This window comes from Ictalurus punctatus, chromosome 3 (genome assembly GCF_001660625.3).
Source record: "Ictalurus punctatus breed USDA103 chromosome 3, Coco_2.0, whole genome shotgun sequence".
Classification (NCBI taxonomy): Eukaryota; Metazoa; Chordata; class Actinopteri; order Siluriformes; family Ictaluridae; genus Ictalurus; species Ictalurus punctatus.
In genome coordinates this window covers 27,684,032-27,704,298 of record NC_030418.2, presented here as the reverse complement: position 1 = coordinate 27,704,298, position 20,267 = coordinate 27,684,032, and the positions used below count along the sequence as shown (strand labels likewise).

General features: G+C 39.8%; 1 protein-coding gene across 6 annotated transcripts; it reads left to right on the top strand.

The window, feature by feature from the left end:
- Positions 1 to 3,196: 3,196 nt before the first annotated feature.
- si:ch73-109d9.1 (uncharacterized) lies at positions 3,197 to 15,711 on the top strand. Of its 6 annotated transcripts, none has more exons than XM_017463151.3 (7): positions 3,197 to 3,300; positions 6,925 to 7,272; positions 7,819 to 8,354; positions 12,391 to 12,468; positions 12,551 to 12,640; positions 13,558 to 13,662; positions 15,324 to 15,711. In XM_017463151.3, the coding sequence occupies exons 2-7, from the start codon at positions 6,939 to 6,941 to the stop codon at positions 15,408 to 15,410; spliced, it is 1,230 nt and encodes a 409-aa protein (XP_017318640.1). In that variant the 5' UTR covers positions 3,197 to 3,300; positions 6,925 to 6,938; the 3' UTR covers positions 15,411 to 15,711. The 6 variants fall into 6 exon arrangements, 3 of the variants coding, with proteins under 3 accessions (XP_017318640.1, XP_017318639.1, XP_053535816.1); XM_017463150.3 differs by having other exon boundaries at positions 12,548 to 12,640; XM_053679841.1 differs by lacking the exon at positions 15,324 to 15,711 and adding an exon at positions 14,096 to 15,317 and having other exon boundaries at positions 12,548 to 12,640.
- Positions 15,712 to 20,267: the final 4,556 nt, after the last annotated feature.

The window sequence follows — 20,267 nt, the reverse complement described above, 5'->3', positions numbered from 1 at the left end:
GTTTATTTATCTTTGTGAGTTTTGAGATTCAGTATTAGTAACCAGGAACTACAGCAAGCAGGGTTAACGAGTGGACACTAAAGAGTATTCTTTAAAAGCTCAAAACTTGTTTTGAATTTATTCAAATGAAGAATTTTCTTCTGATTTACATTCTGTGCTTTCCCAGGAGAATATTTTACTCATTGCTGGATTGCAAAACAGTCCCTCAACCAAAAATATCCGACCAACGGCAATCTTGTAGTCAGAAACCTGCGAGGTCGACCAACTTTGTATTGTGTGCTAGTGAGTTCAAATCCTGTAAGACTGACATAGGGTCATGGTTTTACCTTCAGCTGCTGTGCTTTAAGCTTGGACTGCACTGTGAGGCCCAGGTAGCAGTAGTGCAGACATTCTGGAGCTGAAAGCCTCTAAGTACTGCCCCTAAGCCTAGTTCATACTACACAAGTCGTTCTGCAAATCGATCTGTCTGGCGTCGTCAACTGTCGATTGCTCGCCAAGTTGCCTCCGATCAAAGGGTTTTTGTTGGCGAGCAATCGGCGCTCGCCAATCGGCAGTCGATCATTATGTGTGAACTACTCATTGACGCATCAAAGAGTCTCGCCGAGGCATCAGCGATGCCAGACAGATATTTGGCATGCTAAACATCTGGAGCTGTCGGGCGACTCCACACCCTGTAATGTGAAAAGTGTCGTCACTGCCAGTGATTGCAGCAGCGAGCTACAGCCAATGAGAGAGCAAGGCATGGGGTGAGGTCACCGTGAGGAAGGGAAACCCACAAAACCTTTTTAGTCACCTCCAACTCTCTCTGTAGCACACCCAATCCCTGCTGCCCGTGTGCGCTAATCCAGTGGTTTTCAAAGTGGGGGCCGCCCGGGGGGCCTCAGCAATTTGGTGTGCCCAGCCCTCCCACTAGTATGTTTTCTCTTTCACATTCTCAGACAACCACACACACACACAATCAATTCCTAATGTAATGTAAAGATGTAAGATGTAATTTTTTTTTTTTTTTAAAGGGGGGGATATATTCAGAAGTCTGTATTTTTTATGTGTTTTAAAGACATCTTGCAAAAGGGGGGCCTCGGTCAAATGTTAATGCCATTTGGGGGTCCTTGCCCTGGAAAAGTTTGGGAACCCCTGGGCTAATCCATTCTTTCACCCACTTTCTTTGACTTTTCCGTTTTGGGGTTTCTTCAGCACAAATCATCGTACAAACAGCTCGCACCGCTCGTTTCTGTCCTACAACCATCTTCAAATATACAACTCCTGTTTCGCGCATGTTTTTTTTCGTGTCATATATCCATGTGGCTTCTTGCGTGTGTTTTTCATGACAAAACGTAGATTGGACACCAGATAGAGTCATTCGGTGACAGTCGTTGTCAGTTGGTGTAGCGTGTGACCCCCCTGTCGCCGAGCAATCACGTAGGGTGAACACCACAACGACTTCATGACTCCCGATTTACAAGAGAGCAAGTCGTGCAGTGTGAACAACACGGGGATCTGCCAATGTTGAAAGTCGTGTAGCGTGAACTAGGCTTGAACAGGTCATGCTCCTCATAGAGTGGCATGTAATGGAAATTGCCAGGTGGCCAGCCCACCTGTAGACTGAGGTGATCATGTTTACCACCCAGGGGGCTAGCCTCTGTTCACATATTTTCTTGTGTCTTCACCCCATGACAGATAGACAATTGGTCTGATGATCACGTCACCACCGTCCTTTCCAAATCCTACCATAGGTTTAGACTGGGCATAGCATGGAATGCTCTGCAGGTTCTGCAGATCTCCCATTCTACCACATCACAAATGTGTTCTGTTGGATTCAGATCCCATGACTGGGATGGCCAATGAAGAAAACCGAAATCACTGTCATGTTCATGAAACCAGTTTGGGTCAACTTTTGCTTTGTGACATCATGGTGCATTAACATGCTGGAAGTATCCATTAGGAGATGGGTAAATTGTGCCCATGATGGGATGCACATGCTCAAATGTGTGCTAAGAAAACATTCCCCACACCTTTACACCACCTCCACCAGCCTGGACTGTTGACACCACTTGCGTTGGGTCCATGGATTCATGCTGTTGGTGCCAAATTCTGACCCTACCATCTGTATGCCTCAGCAGAAATTGAGCTTCATCCGATCAAGGTACATTTTTCAAATCTTTTTGAGTTTTGGTGAGTCTGGGTCCACTGCACAACGTTTCTGTCCACAGAACTGACATTCGCTAGAAGTTTTTTTCTTTCTTACACCATTCTGAGTAAACTCTACAGCAGGGGTATCCAATGTTATCCAGAAATGGGTGGTATGGATGCAGGTTTTCATTCCAACTAAGCAGAAGCCAGAAGCAGAGTCTATTGAAAGCCAAGCTAAACTAATTAAACAGGTTGAATCAGGTGTGGCTCCTACTTATTGTGAATGAATCCTCACCCACACTCGCCCTTTTGCAGATAAAGCCGGGTGATTTTTAATAGTCCTTTGCAACCGTTGCTTGTCAATCTGTATGAACATGATCCCCGCTGTAAGCCATGTCACACTGTAGAATCTCAGTCGTCTTTAATGCCAGACTGTACGACAGTCAAGACGCGAAAAACGGACGCATGTAAGAAAACTCATACGGAGTAGGAGAAGCCACACTACTGTACATTACTGTGCCTCAAATCTTCTGACACTCAGAATTTAATCAGAGGAAAAATTTGATCGCAACGGCCATTAATCGGGGAACACGTCAACCTAGCGATCGAAGTCTACAGATTTTGGCCTAGGATTATAGGAATCTTTTAGGATTCCCAAAATTTGTCTCAGACGACCAAACCATGGCCAGAATCACACAGTGTGAACCCGGTTCAAAATTGGAAACCCCTGCTCTAGAGACTGTAGTGTTTGAAAATCCCAGCAGTTTCTAAAATACTCAGATCAGCCCGTCTGGCACCAACAACCATGTCGAAATCACTGACATCACATTTTTTCCCCATTCTGATGGTCAATGTGAAAACCACCCAAAGCCGCTGCCATGTATCTGCATGCTCCTAAGCCTTGCGCTGCTGCCACCCAACAATTACATAAATGTGTATGTGTTCCTTCTAAAGTGTTCGGTGAGGTGTGTTTTTTTTTTTTTTTTTTTTTTTTTTTTTTTTTTTTAATATAATGATTTATTTTTTTTAGAAAAAATTTGTACACCCTTGATGTGTATGTTTATTGATTCTCCACACCAGCAGATGTCAGTACAAGGACAATATTCAACACCTTCAATAAAAGACCTGCAGTTCACCGTCTGAGTGCTGGATCATCTCTCTATGCATGTTGTAAGTTAAATGAACGGTTGAGTAATTCATTCGCGGTTTCTGTTTTTCTTTCGTGAGCTTAACGCACACTGAGTTGATTAGCATGAAGGTAAACGACTCGTAACGCGGATATACGGACAGCGAACGCTCGAAGCTAAGCTGCTAACTTGTTGGCTAACGTTAGCATTCTTGAACGCGCTGTGTTTATAGAGAGAACACTAGCAGGGCTCGGTGTAATAACGCTGTTATGATAATACATGAACACTATGGTGGACTCATGACTGCGTGCAACACCACAGACGTCTGAAATAAGTAGTTGTTCAAAATGGAGAGCTGTTTTGTTTTAAGTGCCGCACCGAGACGATATGTTTTTATTTATTAATATCTTACTAACGTACAAGTTCAGGTAGTTATTTAGCTCAGTGTTTTTACAAGGTGGCGTCCAGAGAAGAAATAATTCAAGCGTGTACAAGGTTAAATCATTGGAAGGAAAACCTCTTATGACTGTAGAGTCGAATGAAACTGAAACGTTGCAAAAATATTTTTCACACAGCCATTTATTTAACAGCGATGAGACCAACACACTGACACTTTACTCCCGAGATCCTTTGCGCTGTTGATGGGGAAAATGGCGGCTGAGTTTACCCCTCAGTATAGGTCATGTTCAAGTACGAAGTACATTAACATTACAGTTTGTAAGAGTTAGTGCTGAAAAAAAAAAATAACGAACAAACTCTGATACAAGTTTCATGTTTTTATGTCGACCTCTGGTAACATAAAGGCAATAGCTTGTGCATTTGAGTTCGTTTGCATTTGTAAATGAGCCTACTTTACAAAATCAGTCCAAGTGAATAGAAACTACTTCTTAACCCTGTTCATGATTTAACCTCAGAGACTTGTTCATTTCCGAGATTTTCTGACCGGAAAGAAGATCTACTGCATCCCATTTCGCCTCCTTATGCTATGTACTAAAACGACAGTATGTACTCTTTTTGTGAAGGAGCAAGTACATACTTTGAGTGTGTAGTAAAAGAGTATGGAAGTACTGGGACACTTGCGAGTTACGCCCTCTAAGTACGTTTAGATGGACAACAATACTCTTATATTAACCTGATTAAGACAATACTGTGATTAAGAAACTACAGTGTAAACAGCGATTATTGATGACCTTAATCCGACTAAAGTCATACTCTAAGTAAACACAAATTGAATTAAGACATGTGGAGTATTCCTGTTTTAGTCGCATTATGGAAGTGTATTACAGACATGTACACACCTTAATCACGCTAGTAACGTCGTGTGAGAGTTTTCACCGCATTTATGTGACAGAACACAATCACACACGGCAGTGCTCAACCGTTTGTTGGCAAACGAGAGCACGACTGCATCCGAAACCGCGTACTTGCCTACTATATAGTAGGTGAAATACACGTATCTTGGCTACTTTATAGTAGGTAAGTATGCGGTTTCGGACACAGCATGTAGCTTCAATCATTCGTCTATTTGCACGTACAGCATGAAAAATAATTAACTGCACTCGAAGCTTTTGTAAAATTAAAAATGAAACACCCAAAACTGTATACGATGCGAAAACGAAGACGAACTGTATATCGATACGTGAAATTCTGGAGGGAACGTCAGATGGCGTAGCGCGGTGATGTAATGACGTGTAACGTTAATCGATCTATGTTCTATAACGTGTAAAACGGGAACATGACAGGAGTATTCTAAAAGCAACTCATGTAAACACCTTAATCACAATATTGTCTTATTCAGAATAAGGTCAATAATTAGATTACCGCTGTCCATGTAAACATAGTCAATGTCACCGTAAACAAACTCCTTGTTGCATTTCAGCTTTTCTTCATTTATTATCCCTTAGATCATTTCATTTACCATTCCCTTGGTGTATTTTTCCACATTTCATTTACACCTCTCTAAAATAAAGAATCAGGGACATTACGCTCGTTTCACATGTTTTCAGGTTGAATTCGGCGAAGCAAACCGTCACAAAACTCCTCCACCGCCGCGCAAGGGGTTGTGGGCAGTATTAGCTGGAAAAGTGTCCATGCATCCACACACTGAAAATCTCCCAGAAATAGTAGATCATACGCAAAACTTTTGGTACTCATTTCAATATATTATGATTTGGGACACACTAACTCTAATCTCGGGTGCTATTAAGGGAGGATAGTAGGTGAATTGGAACGCAGCAGTCATCTTCAGTTTCGAAGCATTATTAGTGCACTTGGTATGACGGTTCATTTCAGGGGAAAGTAGCTAAAGCATTCTCAAAAAGTAGCCAGGTGATATCATAGACTAATTTGCATATTCATTGAATCATTATTGTCATTTTTTTTTTACCAATATGTGTTTATATGAAACATTTCTTAAGACAAAATAATTCAAACCATGAAATGCAAATGAAGCTGTGATAATGAGTAATTGGGACATAGACACAAGGAAACCATTATGGATGGTATAACTCGCTTTTATTACATGTAAATATAACCAAGAATAGAGTTTAAAGGAAGAAAAAAGCAGTGTTGGTGGGACAAACAACGTGGTCAATGATTGGTTGTTGGAAACATTCGTGATGATTAGTAATTTGTCATTGGGAGCAATGATGATGGATGATTGGACTTTGGGAACGGCTCTGATCAGTAATTGGTCACTGTGAACATTTCCTAAATAGTAATTCGCTTTGGATAAAAGCATCTGCTAAATGAATAAATGTATAAATGTAAATGTGAACAATGCTGATCAGTGATTGGTCATTGTTAACATTGGTGATGGGTGATTGGCCATTGGGAACAGCTGTGATCAGTAATTGGTCAATGGGAACGATAGTGATTGGTTATTGGGAACAGTCATGATGAGTAATTATATCTTGGCAACAATGGGGAACACTGATTGGTCATTGGGAATACTTGGGATCAGTAATTGGTCAATGGGAACAATGGTGATAAGTGCTCGGTCACTGGGAACATAGGCTTGTGCAAGCACAACTCAGTGAGGCTGAGCACGTTAGTGGTCAGTCAGTTGAACCTGCTCTCTCAGCTGTGACTGTTGCTTTCAGCCTCTACAGAGGAGTGTGTGCAGTGTGTAGTCTTTGTGCAGTGTGTAGTCTTTGTGCAGTGTGTAGTCTTTGTGCAGTGTGTAGTCTTTGTAGGGAGTAAGCTGCTTTATAGTGGTCACACTGTGTGGGTACAGCGCTATGCACAGACTCGCTTCACACGTTCGTGTACTCCTGGGGGAAATGTATAGAAGTGAATCAAAGTACACACACTTATTTAATCACGCATTACAGATAATTAGATAATTGACTGGAAGGTAGTTTGTCAGGAAAGATACTGATGAACTTTGATTTAAACCTCAGACTCTGTTAGTGATAGCTGTTGGTCAGACCCAACTAGGTGTCATACATTATTGTTCAGAAATATATTGTTAGGGTTGTTTTTTTGTTTTGTTTTTTTAAATCTAAAATATACATTATAAACAAACAAGCTGTTTTTGATTATTATTTTTTATTTTATTTTTGGGGGAAAATGAAACAGTTTGTTAATAAACTTTTCGTGCTGACAATATTGAAGCTAATGTGCTTAATGTTTAAATAGTAACTAATCACTCCTATGTTTTTCTCAGGTCTTGTGAGTTGAATGCAGAATCTCCAGCCGGTTTCTGCTGAAGGTGTAGCACAGCAACAAGACGGAAAGATGTCTGACGCCCTCGTCGTCACCTTCCAATCCCAGCTCTCTATCGTCATGGAGACAATTCTCAAGTCAGCCATGATTGAGATCACCAGGCTGGTGGAAGACAGCTTCATAGAGGAAGTGGCACGTGGCAAGCAGGAGGTGGAACTGCTTCTGCGCAGGCTGCAGTTTTCTGAGAGCAAACTGAAGGAGAAGGAGACGAGGGTACGATGTACAGACTGTGGAAGAGCCACAGCCAGTGGAGAGAGGACTACAGAGAAACCAGCAGAGACACTCACAGGTTAGGAGTATTCTAATGCCCCTTTTTATTAAAACAGGGTCATATTCAGAGTTCAAGAATTAGGTTATCATCACATTTATAAGTTTAGAAGATATGTCAGTAGAATGTTGGGAAAGTTTTCCGTATCCAAATAAAATTTTCTGGCCGGCCCGTTCTCATTATCGAAATTGCCTATGTGCAATATTTTCAATTCTGTCTTGGGAAAGAGACGGCTAACATGCTTCCTCTGAGACACAAAATCATGGATAATTTATATGATTATTAAGTTCATAATGTCTTATTTAATGGTTTTTGTTTAGTATCACCCTGAAAAAGCATTCCATTTGCTTGAAACATACATTTCAGGCTGAAATATTGTGCACACAACAACTGCTTTAATATCACACAAGGGAAAAAAAAAAGTTCAAAGTGTGAAGTCTGTAGATAATTCTGAGGTCTTAATGATGATATCATCACTGATGATCTATTTACAATCAATAGCTTCATGAAACATTCTCATTTGCTCTGTGACAGAGATCGATATTTTTTTTTTTTTTCCTCTTCTAGGTGAAGATGCTCTATGCTTCAGGCTTAGCTTGAGGGAGCAGTCTGAAAAAAGGCCTCAGTTCAGTGAAGTCTGGAGGTCTACAGAGAGTCTGGACTCCTACAGAACTAGAGAAACACACAGTGATAAAGAGAAGAACATAAACGTGCTTGAAAAAAGAGGGAAGCAGGAATCCACATCTACTCCAGAAGTGCAACATCCTCAGTGCATCAATGCACCGGTCACAAGGACCCTCGAGGCCTGTAGCAACCCCAAACCCAGAGAAAGTCACTGCAAGACACCTGTCATGGACTTCACTCCAAGTAAAGACATCGACTTGGCCCAGTCTCGAACCGTTCCAAGTGCTACAGAGGAAGACGGGGCACGCGAGTTGGCACCGTCTCCATCGTATCCCACTGTGAAATCTGAGCGCCATCCCGATCCGGTCGCTATTAAAGAAGAAGAAGAGATGTTCCCAGTGTGGGATTGCGGAGATGACTGCGCTCCTGCAGAAACAGACCAGAATCTCGCCGGATCCTGGAGTCGAGATGAAACACAGGTAGATAACTTTCCAAATCTAACTGCTCTCAACATGCCAGATGCATCATCACATTTAATGTGCTATTCAGTGAATTGTAACACAGAGGTATCACAAGGCATCAAGGCTGAGCCTAGTGAGTCAGTCACCACAGAGCTGGTTCACCTTGCTTTGGCTCCCATGCCTGAGGGATCCAGTTCATTTGACCATAATGAAAATGGACACTTGTTTGGTCCAGAAAGTCTTTTGAGTCATCCAGAGCTTTGTCTAGGTGAGAAACTTTTCCTCCCTTTCCCCCAAAGCGAACACCTTCCAATTCCCACTGAAAAGCCACACTATGGAAAAGCGTTTGCTCAAGTGGCTCAGCTGAAGGTTCACATGCTAACACACCAAGCGAGCAAACCCCTGAAGTGTCCCCAATGTGCCAAAACATTCGCTCGTGATTTTGAGCTGAAGGACCACCAGAAGCAGCACTCCAAAGAAAGGCCTCACATCTGCCCAGACTGCGGCAAAGGCTTCACGCGCTTCAGCAACTTCAAGCAGCATCAAAACATCCACACGCGCGAGAAACTCTTCAACTGCACCCACTGCGGCATGAGGTTCAAAAGATCCACTCACTTGAGAATCCACCTCAGGAGACACAGCCGAGTGGGGAAGAGTTGTCCTTGCCGTCAGTGCGGGAAGACGTTTGTGTGCCTCAAGCAGCTGAAGGGCCATCTGCTGAAAGTGCACGGGACGGAAATGAACTGAATCGCACCTTCCAGTCCACAGATCTCCACATGCATGACCTGAACAGTCCCTTCAGTCTGTCTGTCAGAGCTTGCCCTTGCTTCAGTTTTATGTCTCAAAATGAGCAATTACAGAAAACACAGAGTAGGTACAGAATTCTGATGTAATAATAATAATAATAATAAAAAAAAGGTTTATGGTTTAACACTTCCTTTCTGAATAAATAAAAATAGTTTCACTAAACACGCTAATGATAAACACATGAAAAGCCTGATGTTATTTGTATTTCTGAAGAATTTCACTTTGAGTTTCACACCTGGTTTGTCTTACTTCTTGTGAGCGGGGACTTTTTCTCCAGAAAGTACACTCTTACAATTAGAAGAGCCAGAAGTGGTTCTTTAGCTATTTTTGCATCCAGGAAAAAATCCCTCTGCACAATTTTTTAAAAATGTATACAATAGTTTATTAATTCATCTTCAGTAAGCTTCGGATCCAAACCCTGTCCTGAAAACATGAGGCAGGAATACACCCTGGATGGGACACCAGTCCATCACAGCGTGCACACACACACACTCATTCTCACACACGGTGGCAATTTAGAGTTGTCACTCCACCTACTGGCATGTTTTTGGCAGGTGAGAAGAAACCGAAGGAAACCCAGACGTACACGTGGAGAACGTGTGAGACTTCACACAGACAGTAACTTGAGCTCCATCAGCCGAGGAGCCTGGCTGTGAGAGATGGCAACCCAGTGTGTGCAATGATATTTGACTCTATTGGAAGTATAAAGCTTTTTCTTTATTCACTAAAATATTCAAAATATTTTTATTTATAGACTTTCTTTTTTGAGTGGTTATTAAGGTGTGGATTAAACCCACTGAATTCATGTGACCAGACTAATATCTTTAAATCGATAATAATATAGAGCTTTTTATAATGGTAAGTTGTGATTTTCTCAGCTGTAACCCAAGTGTAAAAAGTCATGGCTCCACTGACTATGGACTTTCCCCAGACCCCACGTTGATACCCATGGCTTTAAAGTAACGGACCAGAAAAGAACCTTTTTATTTAATTAAAGACCGTTTTGGTCCACAAGTCTTTAGATCAGTGGTCACCAACCCTGTTGTTGATCTACCTTCCTGCAGGTTTCATCTCCAAACAAAATCTAACACCTCTATTTTAGCTGATCAAATACTTCTTACAGCAGTGATTAGATGGTCAGGTGGGCACGATTACGGTTGGAGCTAAATGAATGTCTTCATGAAGGTAGATTTCCAGGAACAATGTTGTTGAACACTGCTTTAGACATTTGTTGCTACAGTAAACTAAATAATCGTTTTTCCGCCACAGATTTCATTTTTCATAATGCTAGCATTTCAGATGGGATTTCTTCTCCCATCCATTTCCCATGGCACCAACCGAAATGGTTCTTCTACGGCATTGCTCTAAAGAGCCTTTCCCAACATCTTTATTTCTAATACTGTATCAGGTGTGAAATTGTTCTACACATCGATCTCTATTCTGTTGAAAGATGCTTTTTAACCAAAGCAACTTTCTGAGGCAGAAATGCTGTGATATAGGTTTCCACCATCGAACAGAAACAAATGTGCGGGAGACGTACCGCAGAAGAACCGAGAGCATCACAGCTAATTACACCCACAGACACAGGACTCCTGCGTAGACATAAATCAGAGGCAGATTAGAGCTCAGGGTGTTCACAAGTGCTCTCAGAAGATAATAATATAATTATTATTAATATCAATTGTCTGGAAGGTTGCATGGGAATCTGCAGAGTGAAGATCATGATGAACTGTGTTGTGTTCCAGACACTTTACTGCAGAAACCCTTTTAACTGTTCATGTAATGTGTTTGTTTGTTGGTTTTTTTGAGGTGGGTTTTCATATCAATCTGAAGATTGAGCTAAATCCAGAGCTGCACAATTAATGACCACAATTTTTGGCTTTTTCAATAAAATATAATCAACTGCTGAGCTTTGCTTAAAAAAAAAAAAGATCTCACTGGTTAACATTAGTTAAGTCATAATATCAGGTTGTTTATTTATTTATTTATTTTTTTGTATAAAGATAATGTGTTTTCACTTCCTGTTTGGTTGCATGCTGTGCTGGCATATTAATGTATTCATTCATTTTGAGGCTGACTGTTTCTGCTTTGCGTTTATTTTTAAAAGAACAGTCTTCTTTTGAATTTAGGGATGTGACGGAAGATAAGATTGTACAGTGTACAGAATGACCATTTTTGTTGTTGTTGTTGATTTAAATGAGAAACGAATCAATTGTAATAAAGCTATTTTGTTCCTAAATTGGCTGAATAACTGTGATAAATAAGCAGGATTTCAACCTGGAGTACAAGAACTGATTACGTTTTGTAATGTAGTCGTTATCTTGCGGCCCCTAGCGAACTCCATTAAGCACCGATGGCGTGTTTTGTGGAACTATACCACAAGTAAACCGATTAAAAGGAACTTGGACGAACAGCAAACTGCTGATGTTTGTTTACAGCCGTTAGGTTGGTAATGCTGCGGAATTAAAAGGCATCTCTGCTCATTTTAGTTTAAGACTAAGTGTAATTGAAACGAGGCTAACATTCTTCTCCCAAAAAAAATCTGCTGTAGAATCTATACAAACGGGGTTAAGTCAAGATTACGTATCCTAAAATATTTTAATACAGGCAAATGAATATACTTGTACTTTTACTGGATATTTGACCTTGCTTTTTATTTATTTATTTTTACAGTGATACTCTTTCCACATCTATTTGTGAAAAGATGTTTTTGTTTTATGCATATTTAATGTCGTGCGATGTTTTTAAGCTCACCGGAGATACTCCTTTCACCAAACAGAAAGCAGAGTGAAAGATCGTTGTAATAGTCTGTGCTTTGCACCTCAGCAACAGCAGGAGACACTAATGCTCTTCAGACTTTCTAAACTCCATTCATTCGATTCCTGCGGTCTGTCGTTTATCTGTGAGCTTTGCCTCCTCTCCTGTGTTCACCGTCTCACCAAGTGGCTGACCTTCATGTGAATAGAAATGGAAAAAAAATAAAAGTTTTTTCATCCTATTGTTTGCCTCAGCTTCCTGCCTGGTCCATCGTCTTCAAGGCATGAAAGCACGTTTTCTGAAGGATAATTAAATTTTTTCAGATTCAGTCACGACTCATGAGCAGGCTTTGAAGCATCATTTAAGTAGCACAACTTTTTGAAGTTGATCAAAAGTGCCTGGATGTTCCAGAATGTTCCAGAATCGAATACTGACTCAGTTTTGTGCATGTGTGTGTGTGTGTGTGTGTGTGTGTGTGTGTGTGTTGTAGATGACCCAAATGCATCCTGAAACTTCTCCGACAGACTTGGTCAAAATGTGCACCATAAACAGACAGAGAACATTCAGTGTAAGTGCTCGTTTCCATTACATTGCAATTATTTTTGGTGTTTATATGAATAATAATCAAATTATCTTTCTCCTGTAAGCAGGTGGTGGCCAGAGAGATCCTGACCCAGTTCCAGGTTTGGCAGCGGGCCTGCTACAGTAGAAACATTGAATGGGGCCCAATTACAGCAAAGGTTATACCTGTTATGTTTTCCATTGAATATAATACAATGTTGTGCATAAGTTTTCACCCCCTGAACATTTTCTGTATTTTGTCACGTTATAGCCTCAAACCGAAATGGACTTTGTTGAGATTATATGTAACAAATTAAGTGGTTGATTAATTGTATAAGTATTGCTGCGAACCCCCTAAACCAGTTGCCATTAGAAGTCAAATGATTCGCTGAATGGAGTCTAACTATGCTTTATGTAAGTCATTAGCTATCCAGTTTCAGTGAGCCTGTGCCCACAGTAGAGTCAACCCCCCCCCCCCCCCAATTGTTTACATCATGTATGATGTAAACAAGCTCTTGAGACCTGTACAGTCATGGGAAAAAGAAAACACACCCTCTTTCAATTCGATACTTTTATTTATCAGAGCCTAAATAACAGTTGTGCGGATAACAAATAAACAACCTCGTGTCACCAAAAAAACAGCCCAGACTGCTAAAAGTTCTGTTTTCTTAGAAGTAGTCACACTTCTTGATAATTAACTGATCTTGTGCATTTCATTAGTAACACCTGGCTGCTAATTACTCTTGTAATGATTGTGGAAATAGGAAGGGTGTTTTTATTTCTTCTCACCTTTTTTCTGAATGTTGGTTTACTTTGTGGGGGAAAACAAATGACTACATATTGAAATCTGTCGTGTGTTTTTTTTTTTTTTCTTGTCGCCTGAGGTTATTTATTTGTTTATAGAAGTTGATGAGGACCATATAATTGTTATATAGGCCCTGATAAATAAAAATATAGTATTGAAGGAGGATGTTCTTTCTTTTTTCCCCTTGACTGCATCTGTATTATTTTGTGCATTGTGATGCTGCCAGGCAATGGCTGATTGGAAAACTGGATGAATGAGCATGCATAAAGTTGTGTGTCTGTATGCTTTCAGATCATTTCTGCTTTACCGTATTTGTCTGGGAGGGAGACGGAGGTGATTGTGCGCTGTACTAAAATGCTACATAATCGCAGGGATTACCTCCGTAGGAGAGCAAAGGTAATGCACAAATATATTTGCAATCAAAATTATTCAACCCCCATTGCAAATCAGGTTTATTATCAAAATAAACTGGAGGAATCGTTATAAAGTGCATTTTCAGTTGAATTTGGGGAAACCACTTGACGCATTCGTTGTGTTGAACTATTTCGATTGCTTGTGTTTGATTTGTTCATTGTAAACAGCTGAAAGTCTGTACATTTTGGCAATGAACCTGATTTGCAGTGTGGGTTGAATCATTTTGATTGCCACTGTAAACATAAGTACATTTCTCTTAATGCACAGTGGTTTTACTTTATAGAAGACACAATTCTAGCTGCACTGAGTAAAAGTACATGTTGCTTATTGTATATGCATAATTTCATACACCGATCAGCTATAACATTAAACCCACTGACTGGTGACGTGAAGAACATTGATTATCTCGTTACAGTGACACCTGTTAAGGGGTGGGATATATTACGCAGCATCAGAGTTGATGTGTTGGAAGCAGGAAAAATGGGTAAGCGTAAGGAGCTGAGTGACTTTGATAAGGCCCGAATTGTGACGGCTGGACGGCTGGGTCAGAGCATCTCCAAAACAGCAGGTGTTGTGGCGTGTTCCCAGTATGCAGTGGTTAGTACCTACCAAAAGTGGTCCAAATAAGGATAACCGGTGAACCGGCGACAGGGTCATGGCTCACTGAAGCGCATGAGGAGAGATTAGCCCATCTGGTCCAATCCCACAGAAGAGCTACTGTAGCACAAATTACTGAAAACTTTAATGTTGGCTATGACAGAAAAGTGTCAGAACACACAGTGTGGGATGTTCTGGACAAACAAGTCAGATCCATGGAGACCCCACCTCACAACTTGCAGGACTTGAAGGAGCTGCTGCTAACGTCTTGGTGCCAGATACCACAGCACACCTTCAGAGGTCTTGTGGAGTCCATGCCTCGACGGGTCAGAGCTGTTTTGGCGGCACAAGTGGGACGTACACGATATTAGGCAGGTGGTTTTAATGTTATGGCTGATCAGTGTATATTCATGATATTTGTATTTCAGCTCAAAAGATGAATATGAGGCAAGAAAATGTGCTGTGCTTCAGCCTCTGTTCTTCTGATATAAATACTCATATAATGAATATCGACCAAAGATAATCTGGTCATTGCATATTATATAAATACATCGTATAAATTCCCCCATATAAGCACTTCAGACAGAGAGGAGTCGCACTTAAGCTCAGTAGAAGCAGAAACAGTGGAAACAGGTTGTGGCATCTGTCTGGCTGGAATAAAAACGCACAACCCCTCTGGCCCTTTGTAGATAAGATTGAAGACTTAATCCATGTGACCTTTGATGATATAATTATCAGTTTCCTCGCGGGGAAGGAAAGGATGACGGGGATCTTTCTTTCCATCTTCATTATTCAACACACCAGCTCATCAGGTGTCTTCACAGTTCCAAATGTTCTCAACAAACCTGTGTGTGCAGTAGATTTAAAACGATTCAGTGCCAGATGTACTAAATACCGGCATCTGCTTTCCTAGTCTTGTCATGGTAGTATTTGTAGTATTGTCATGCTGCAGGCTGTGACTGAGAATGATCTAAGCCATCACTACAACAATAAAATCTGATTACAAGGGGGTAAAAACAAACGACACTGTTTATTTTTATCCACAGGACGCAACTCTGGAGAGAAACAGTTTACCTATGGGACAGAGATATCTTCTTCAGCTTCACAGTGGAGACGTTATACAACATGTCTAACTGTAAAGAAGATGCTCTTTTTACTCGTGTTCAACTATTTATAATCTGTTACTGTATGTTGTATTTATTGTCATTTATTTACTTTGCTTTTTGTTTTGTTTTTTGTACATTGAAGTGAAATGTCTTCCCATTTTTAATTTATATTTGTCTTCTATAACAAATTTAGAAGACCAAAAAAAAAAAAAAAAAGAAACGTCCTTTGACTTTTTGGTTTCTTTTATTATTTATGTGTAATTTAGTACATTTCACTACTATACATACAACTTCATGAGCAAAAGAATAAAACTCAGACACACATGAACATGTAGTGATTTCATACTTCACTTTTTCCTCCATTTCTAATGTTGATTTAATGTTGGAAAACCGTCCAAGAGCAACGATGAGTTCAGACGTCAGTTGAGTAGAATCTGAATTGCAGTTTTAGTTTGGAATGTGCTCTGAAATAGCTAAATGGTCGGTTTACATATGACGGAAGGAAATTACACTGTATTGACAAATAAACAGGGCGTGACTACCACAGGGAAGGCCAACCGCTTCAATCATAAGTGGGCATACTGATGAGAAAAGCTCAGCTGAAAGCAAGAGTTTCTATATATGTGTGGCAGCCTTTGAAAACCATTCAGATGTCACTGTGCCTGAAAAAGTGAAAAATCGGGCCAAAGCTTTCTGACAGTACTCTCTCACCTCAAATTAATAACCAAGAATATAAAGTGGAAATGATTGAATTGACTTTTTAAATCTCGCCTAGGTGAGATTTAAGGTTTTTATATTAAGGTTTTTTATAGCAACACATATTACATCAACACATCACAATTGTTTACCTGGGAGTCATTATTACATGATAATACATCATATACATGCATACATATCGACAGATAGATAGATATTAAATACAAAATAAATATATAAATCTAAAAAAAAAACAAGTAATTTTAGTTACTTTAACAATTGCACCAACTATTCTTAGCAGAAATTTCCATTAAGAAGACTCCAAATTGTGTCTGTCTCTACACACAATATTCAAACAATAATGTTTAAAATTGTGTTGCTATTAAATCATAAGAAAGGATATGATCCTATTGGTTATTCTCTATAAGCTATCCAAAGCAGATGTAGCACAATGTCCAGTGGTAATCAGGGGAAGGTTTGGAAGTTTAGGTCAGGAAAGGATCCTCCTGGGAAGAACTAAAGTCAGCAGATTGAGTTCCTTAGCTCCTTCCTGTGAGTGTGTGGATGTGTGAAGTGTTATTAGAATAATGGTCACCAGGGGGAGCCCTCACCGCTGCTCAAGATCAAAAACTATGAAGTACTGCTGGGATTATTCTTTACACTGAGTCAGATCACTTGACTCGGGTCACTAATAAGAGTCTTTTGGGTCTCAAATGGCATGGGAAATGTTTGCAACATTTTAACCAGTGATTGTTCTTATGGCTGAAATTATTTCATTAAAGCTTAGGCTAACTTTGAATAAACAGAATAACATTGATTTGTAATGCATTTGATAAAATATTTGAATAATAGGCCTTAATACACCTGACTTCATGCAATACACCATGCCTCATACAAGCACCATGTTACAGAACAGCTCAAATGTTGGGTGCGTCTCAATCAGCTCCATAGTTCTGCAGTCAGGGCACTGATCAGGGAGTCGTCCATTTTAAGGGCTGTCTCAATCGCAAAATCCTTCCAGTGCACTGGAACGTGTGCTCCCGAAAAAATCCCACAATGCACCGCAAAAACCATGCTCACATGCTTTACTGGAAATGACGTTATATTTTCTGAAGCCTCTCAGCTTGAGAAAAAAAAAAGGCAAATGAACTATCAGCCAGCATCGTCTGCAAATATAAGCAGCATTATTGTTGTTGTAGCTCTCAAATGATAATTTACATTAGCTATTTTTAACTTCATTTGACGTAAGTTTGAGTGTACCGACTTTCAAGTGTTTAATGATTTTAAAAATTCCACTAGCTTGCCTACGATCCTGCTTGAAATGTCATGTCGGAAACATAATGGTCCTGAATGTTGTTGATTAATGCCAGTGGTGATGTTTAACAACGCGAGCACCTAGTCATGTCGCAGGAAACTGACTCATCACTGTCCCAATGTGTAGTGAGACATCATACCAGTGCCCGAACTAGTGTACACGATATACTGATTCACGACCTAGGGAGCTAGAGAGCGAATTGAGACGCACCCATATTCCTGAAAGAATTTTGATCCAACTAACCTCCATTGTCTATATAAACAAAAAAGTGGAAAACTGACCAACAATCTATGTTCACCCGCAAGAGCCGACTCAAGAGCTGACTTGTACGCAAAAAAAGACGCATCACACGGCAGGTCTCTGAATGTTCTGGAACTTTCTGAAGGAACGGTGCTTGATAAGCTTGGAGACTTCGGTAATATCCTTTTACTACATCTTATACAAGAAATAAAATGATAACCAGCTCTGCTTTTATAGCAAAGTTACAAAGTTCGTTATTTTCCTAAAACAGCACATCCTACACAAGTGTTTTTATTCCTCTTACACCACAACAATTTGCCAGTGATTACATTTTTATCTATAACACCAGCATTTCCATTAAGCTGGAGATGCTGATAAAACTGCAGACTTCAGCAAATGCTTCAGTAAATAATGTAGGTCATTACAGTGCAACATGCGACATCAGCAGATTCCACCACGGATAAAGCAACGGGAAAATGTTAGGATAACACAACCCCAGGAAAGCACATTAGTAGTCATTTTCATAAATTTACAGTTCTTTAAATTGTGTTTGTACACGGGTTGTCTAAACTGCTTCATTATAAATACTTTGTTTTGACCATTTAAAGCACTGAGATTTGAACTCAAATTGAATAAATTTAGAGGCTATGTGTGTAATTCCTGCTTTTAAGCTGATATCTAGTACAACATAAAGAAACACTTTACTTAACTGATGTTTTCATAATGATGAATTAATACATGAAATAATACTTACTACATCAGGGTGTACATTAATAGCCCATGAGTCTATATATAAGCATTAATATAATATATATATATATATATATATATATATATATATATATATATATATATATATATATATATATATATATATATACACACATATACATATAAAAGCATTAATATTGTGTTAACTTGCAGTACTATTGAGGGCACAGGCACAACCAAACTGGACAGTTGAAGATTAGAGAGGAAAAAAAAAACACCTGGTCTTTTTCCAGTCTCCGTCTGTCCAGTTTGAGTGAGTCTGTGCCCAGGATAGCATCAGATTCTTGTTCATGGCTGACAGGAGTGGAATCAGATGTGGTCTTCTGTTGTTCTAGCTCATCCACCTCAAGCTTTGATGTGTTGTGCATTCTGAGATGCTTTTCTGCTCAACATGCTTGTAAAGAGTGCTTATTTGAGTGACTATAGACTTCCTGTCAGCTCAGAGCAGTCTGGCCATTCTCCTCTGATCTCTCACATCAACAAGGTGTTTCCACCCACAGAACTGTCACTCAATGTTTTTTTGTGTTTTTTCACTCAGTTTCCTTGCACCATTCTGTGTAAACTCTAGACACTGTTGTGTGTGAAAATCTCAGGAGCTCATCAGTTTATGAAATACTCAAACCAGACCATCTGGCACCAACAAACATTCCACGGTTAACGTCATAGAGCGCCCATGTTTTCTTCATTCTGATGTTTGATGTGAGCATTAACTGAAACTCTTGAGCTGTATCTTCATGAGTTTATGCATTGTGCTGCTGCTACGTGATTGGATGATTAGATAACTGCACGTTTTCTGTCATGTGATCATATATATCATATATATATATATATATATATATATATATATATATATATATATATATATATATACATTGGAAGTGTGTATCTACCAGAGTGTACATCTACCGGAGACAGATGTTGCACCTCAGTATCCTATGGGAAGATGGCTTTCTTCCTTCGATCACCCCTGACAGCCATCTGGCTCTTTTGCATTCTCCATAGGCAAGAGAACATTTGTTGTATTATCACTGCAAAAAAAAAGGAAAGCAGGCAATTAATCACCCTGCTGACATGCCATAACTTGCTGCATCATCATTCTGCTCATGATATCAGAGACAGAGCTGAGCTGTGTGGATGCTTCGTTCCATATGCAGTTTGGTGCACTGCTTGCAAGCAATTTCTGTACACCGTTCACATGAAGTGCCAGGACATTGACTGGAACACTACAATGCAAGAAACATGTGACCTGCTTTATGGTGAAGTAGTCACATGTTGAGGTGAGAGTCCCAGTTCAATGTGCAATGTAGAGGAAGGAAATGAATCAGCTCTCCTGATCTTGCCTGTCATTTTGAATATCCACTAATGTTATAATCCTGAAAAAAAAAAAAAAAGATTACAAAAAAGACAAAACATTTGCGCAGACTAGATTTTCATGATTATAACAAGTCCAGTCAGCTTCACTTACTATAATAGACTTGCAAATGACAGCGAAGGTATTCTTAAACATTTTCCCACCACGGAGCGCTTTATAACATAAAACATGCCACGGACCTTATCGTCGCAGCACAGAGTCATTTTATGAAGCTAGTATAACTATTTGAATATATAGCACATTGAACATTTTGTTGTTGAGGTGTTAGAGCTATACACTTTAATAGGAACACCTGTGCATCTGCTCATTTATGCAGTTATCCAATCAACCAATCATGTGGCAGCAGCACAATGCATAAAATCCTGCAATTACAGGTCAAGAGCTTCGATTAATGCCCACATCAAACATCAGAAAGGGGAAAAAGTGTGATCTCTGTGACTTTAACCGTGGCATGGTTGCCACTGCTAGATGGGTTTCAGAAACTGCTGAT